Here is a 5,181-nt window from a genome sequence, read left to right as displayed (position 1 = left end):
CATGCCTGTGTGTGTGTGTGTGTGTGTGTATGTGTGTGTGTGTGTGTGTGTGTGTGTGTGTGTGTGTGTGTGTGTGTGTGTGTGTGTGAGGAGGAAGGATAAAGAGATGAAGGAGAGATTAAAAAAACAATTTAAGGAGGTAAGGTAAGGTAAAATAGGTAAGGAGAAGGGAGAAGAGTGAATAAAACACGTGAAGTAAATAAAGAAGATGATAAACGGGAGTAAACAATGGCTAACGAGAGGGTAAGAAAAGAAGAGGGAATGAAGAAAATGATAAATGCAAATCAGAAGAGGAATAGCAGGAGGCATAAATATGGGAAGGTGAGTGAGTGTGAGGAGGAGAGATGAGTAAGCTAGAGGAAAATAGTGGATGAGAGAGGGGACGGGAGGGGGGGGGGCTCATGAGGGAGGGTATGAGGAGTGAGGGAGGGGTGAAGATGAGAGGGGGGGGGAGGGGGAGACAGCTGGTGTAACAACGTCCCTTACTCACCACTTACTCACCACTTAGAGCAGGTAACTACCTCCACGCTGCTCTTATTAACTCTACACGGTTGACCCAGGTGCGTCCACCTTCACATTGTGTGTGTGTGTGCAGGTGTAGATTGCGTACTCACACGCACGCACACGCACTCACATGCACACGTACCAATACGTACACACATTCACGCACACCCAGACGCACTAATACGTAAGCACGCGCACGCAGACGCACTAATACGAAGGCTGCTCACATCCACGGCAGACAGTTTCTACAAACAGATGTCGTCTCTACTAGCAGCTGCAATCTATCCAACCAAATGTCATTTTCACCTGACATATGTCATCCTTCAAGCACCTGCCATTTCTCCAAAAACCTACTACCATCTCTACAAGCAGCCACCATCGACATAGTTAACTACCATATAACCAATCCCCTACTAGCTACCCAAGCAGCTGCGATCTCTCCAACAAGCCTGTGTACGATACGGTAAAAGCAAATGTTGAGCTTTAAAAGGTCACACACAGAGAGACAAACTGCCCATGACCTTCACAAGTGTTTGGAAATTCTATAAAATTGTGAAAGTTTTGATTGGTACTAATGGTACCATTATCTATTTTATTAGCTTAAAAAATGGGGCGAGACTATTTGTCTCTGACGAGAGAGAGAGAGAGAGAGAGAGAGAGAGAGAGAGAGAGAGAGAGAGAGAGAGAGAGAGAGAGAGAGAGAGAGAGAGAGAGAGAGAGAGAGAGAGAGAGAGAGAGTAAATCCCTGGGTAAAGATCGGCAGAGATATTTATCGTAGGACACAATCCCCGCCTCTCAACTGGAAGGATGGAACTGTATCCAGCAACAATGAGGAGAAGACTGACCTTCTGACAGGCCATTTTGCTGCCAAGATGGCGGTCCCCTGATCCTGTGAAGCTCAGCCTCCACATCTTGTTCCAAGCGCTGCATCAAAGATGACTGAAGTAGTTGTGCAATTAGGCTGAAGTTCACCACCACCATAAAACCACTTAACATAGGTAAGGCTGCGGAGCCAGATCAAGTCAGCCAAAGACTATTACGCAGTCTTTGCCTAACTTCTTCAAAGTCAGCCAAAGCCTCTTAGACTCTAGCCTGGATCCGGGAACAAGCCCCTCACTGTGGTAGAAGGCAGGCGTTGTTCCAGTACACAAGAAACAAAGCGATTCAGTGGTCGCAAACCACAGACCAGCGTCACTGCTTTCAAATCCTGGTAAAAAAAAATCTTGAGACATTAATCTCCAAGCAAACAAAAATTAATCTCTCAATCTTCCTCCCCCTCTTCTTCACCTCTCCCCCATAATGTTCCTCCATCTCTACCTCCTCCTTCATTTCTCCCTCTGCCTCCTCCAACACTCAGCACTCCCCAGCAAAGCGACACCACCGCCCAGTACCCGGGCGGGCCACACTGTTCCTCCACGACTCTACGAAGACTTAACATAGAGCCACACTCAAAAGTACTTAAATATTGATGGCCAAGTTGTGAGAGCAAACACTAGAGCCAAGGGTGAGGCTGGCACTACAGAGTGCTCCGTGGCACTGTGATCATGAGAGAGAGAGAGAGAGAGAGAGAGAGAGAGAGAGAGAGAGAGAGAGAGAGAGAGAGAGAGAGAGAGAGAGAGAGAGAGAGAGAGAGATCCTCCGCATCTTCAGCTCCAATAACTCCATTAACTTCCACACGAGGCAGTTAACACTGGAGCCAGTGTTAACTAGTTGAGTTAAGTAGCACTAGAGTGCCACTTAACCTCAGTATTCACCAGTAGTGTAACTCACAGTGGGTAACTCTTAACTTATTTAAATTACTCACAAATAAAAGTGAGATTTGACAGCTTCAGTTGACAATCCTTCAAGTGTTTACCACGAGTCTGACCCACGCCAAACAACAGCAAGTACACAGATATGTACACAGGGCACCAGAGTGTAATTATGTAGTTTACCACGTGTTAATATGTAGGTTATGAATGTCCTAATATGTAGGTTATGAATGTGCTAATATGAAGGTTATGAATGTGCTAATATGTAGGTTATGAATGTGCTAATATGAAGGTTATGAATGTGCTAATATGTAGGTTATGAATGTGCTAATATGAAGGTTATGAATGTGCTAATATGTAGGTTATGAATGTCCTAATATGTAGGTTTTGCAGGTTTTAGTACGTAGGTTATGAATGTGCTGATATGTAGGTTATGAATGTGCTAATATGTAGGTTATGAATGTCCTAATATGTAGGTTATGAATGTGCTAATATGTAGGTTATGAATGTCCTAATATGTAGGTTATGAATGTGCTAATATGTAGGTTATGAATGTGCTAATATGTAGGTTTTGCAGGTTTTAGTACGTAGGTTATGCAATATATCATAAAGTTGACGATACGAATTACCCTACATAATGCGGATTTGACTAAGGAAGTTACCTAACACAGTGAGACTTAATAACTCTAATTACCCAACAGATCACAAGCTTAACTCTACTACTTACCCAACAGATCACAAGCGTGACATCTGTTGGGTAAGTAGTAGAGTTAAGTAGTAGAGTAGAGTTACCCAACAGATCACAAGCGTGACTCTACTAGTTATACAAACCTGACTATGCAAATTACCAAGCAGAACATGATTGCCCTCAACAACTCTCCACCATCATGTGATCATCACAAGGCTTGTTAATACTAAATTAAATCCAAGTGTTCCCTGTAACACAAGCTGTGTGTTCTTATCTTGAGGTTATCTTGAGATGATTTCGGGGCTTAACGTCCCCGCGGCCCGGTCCTCGACCAGGCCTTCTTTTTGTTACACATCCCCCAGGAAGCAGCCCGTAGCCGCTGTCTAACTCCCAGGAACCTATTTACTGCTAGGTGAACAGGTACATCAGGATGAAAGAAACTGTGCCCATTTGTTTCCGCCTCCACCGGGGATAGAACCCGGAACCTTAGGACTACGATTCCCGAGCGTTGTCCACTCAGCTGTCAGGGCCCCATTTATTATATTAAAAAGAAAATTAAATACATCAACACAAAACAATGGATATAAATTGAATAGGTTTGTACTTAGGAAAGACCTGGGTAAATACTGGTTACTGTTAATTGAACAGATTACTGGGTAACATGATTGACGAAGGATAACGTGATAGTTTCAAGGACAAGGTTAGACACATGTATATATGAATGAGTTTGGGTGGGTACAAATAGGAGCTACCTTTTATGGGCCAAAAAAAACCCTCTGCAGTTTCCTTAATTCTAAAGGTCTTATATGTTCAAAGTTCTGATCAAGGTTAGTTCTTCAAGATGACACACAAGATGGTTTCACATTCATGCCTTACATAGCTACCTTCCGGACACCGGTTCGAACACAGGCATTGACATTTAACCCTGATGCACTTGTCATTACACAACCACTTGGACTGGACGGTAGAGCGACGGTCTCGCTTCATACAGGTCGGCGTTCAATCCCCGACCATCCAAGTGGTTATGCACCATTCCTTCCTTCCGTCCCATCCCAAATCCTTATCCTGATCCCTTCCAAGTGCAAGGGAGACATCTCCCGTCACGCAGGGTGCAGTCGCACCTTCATAGATCTACAGTATCATCTACTGATACTGGTTATGGCTCAAAAGGGCCACCACATACGGGCTATTCATACCCGTGCCACCTTTCGGATGGCTTAATCTTCATCAAATCTTCCAAGTGCTATATAGTCGTAATGGCTTGGTGCTTTCTCCTGATAATTCCCTTCCCCCTTCTTGTCATTACACGTCTCACAGACCAACGTCCTGTGCAAGAGCATGCAAGCTTGCAACCCCGGCAACTGACAGGCTGCACATGGTGCCAATATCAGTGCCAGTGTTTGACGTGCCAGGGAGAAGCGAGGGCGCTGCACGTCGTCTGGCTCCCGTCCACAACACCATGAGGAAGAAGAGGAGGAGGGGAATGAGGAAGAGGAGGGGAATGAGGAAGAGGAGGGGAATGAGGAAGAGGAGGGGAATGAGGAAGAGGAGGATAAGTGTGGGAAGGGAGGTGTGCTGTGGGAGGCATAACAGGTGATCACAGACAGGTAAACACACACACACACACCGGCTCAGGGAGAAGAATACACAATGATCTTTGTGTACGACTGACATATTTTATGAGGTACGAAAGCGCAGCTGGAAGTGGAGGAGGAGGAGGAGGAGGAGGAGGAGGAGGAGGAGGAGGAGGAGGAGGAGAAGGAGGACGAGGATGAGCAGGTTTAGGAAAAGGAAGAACGAGAGAAAGGCGGAAAAGGAAGGAGAGGAGGCGAAGAGGAGGACGGGATAAAGGAGGAAAAGGAGGACGAGATAGACAAAGAGAACAATGAAGAGGAGGAGGACGATGAAGAAGAGGAGGACGATGAAGAGGAGGAGGAGAAGGAAGAGGATGAAGCAGAAGAGGAGGACGAGGAGGTGATGGTGGCCACAGAGCAGTGACTCACAGCTCTGGTATAAACACCAGACTCATCTACTAAGGTGATCTAAGACAATATCTTAACTCACCAAGTTACTCACACGTGAGTAATACTTGACTCTCCCAGTTGACAATGTTCCTCCGGGCTTATTGACCCATGTACTCATCAGTAAGGCACATATTGTCCTCTTGATGTAAATAGGTTAATCCAATTGCATAATCTAGTAATTTACCTGATTGTATCCTACATGAGCTAATACCTG

The 5,181-nt window shown here is 45.2% G+C and overlaps 1 protein-coding gene across 1 annotated transcript; it reads left to right on the top strand.

Moving 5' to 3' along the window:
* Window positions 1-228: 228 nt before the first annotated feature.
* Window positions 229-4,941, top strand: LOC138366549 (acidic leucine-rich nuclear phosphoprotein 32 family member B-like). Its single transcript, XM_069327587.1, has 4 exons — window positions 229-321; window positions 2,957-3,012; window positions 4,356-4,513; window positions 4,760-4,941. The coding sequence occupies exons 1-4, from the start codon at window positions 229-231 to the stop codon at window positions 4,939-4,941; spliced, it is 489 nt and encodes a 162-aa protein (XP_069183688.1).
* The last annotated feature ends 240 nt before the right edge of the window (window positions 4,942-5,181 follow it).

Source organism: Procambarus clarkii, chromosome 2, assembly GCF_040958095.1.
Source record: "Procambarus clarkii isolate CNS0578487 chromosome 2, FALCON_Pclarkii_2.0, whole genome shotgun sequence".
Classification (NCBI taxonomy): domain Eukaryota; kingdom Metazoa; phylum Arthropoda; class Malacostraca; order Decapoda; family Cambaridae; genus Procambarus; species Procambarus clarkii.
Note: the sequence above shows the minus strand (reverse complement) of the source record. Positions and strands in the feature narration are given on the sequence as shown.

Excerpts from the sequence above, each read along its gene's own strand:
- LOC138366549 (XM_069327587.1), top strand. The coding sequence starts at position 229 with ATGGCTAACGAGAGGGTAAGAAAAGAAGAGGGAATGAAGAAAATGATA. Across the intron at positions 322-2,956 it reads GGAGGCATAAATATGGGAAG|ATCACAAGCTTAACTCTACT; the intron begins GTGAGTGAGTGT and ends ATTACCCAACAG. Across the intron at positions 4,514-4,759 it reads GGATAAGTGTGGGAAGGGAG|GAAGGAGAGGAGGCGAAGAG; the intron begins GTGTGCTGTGGG and ends AAGGCGGAAAAG.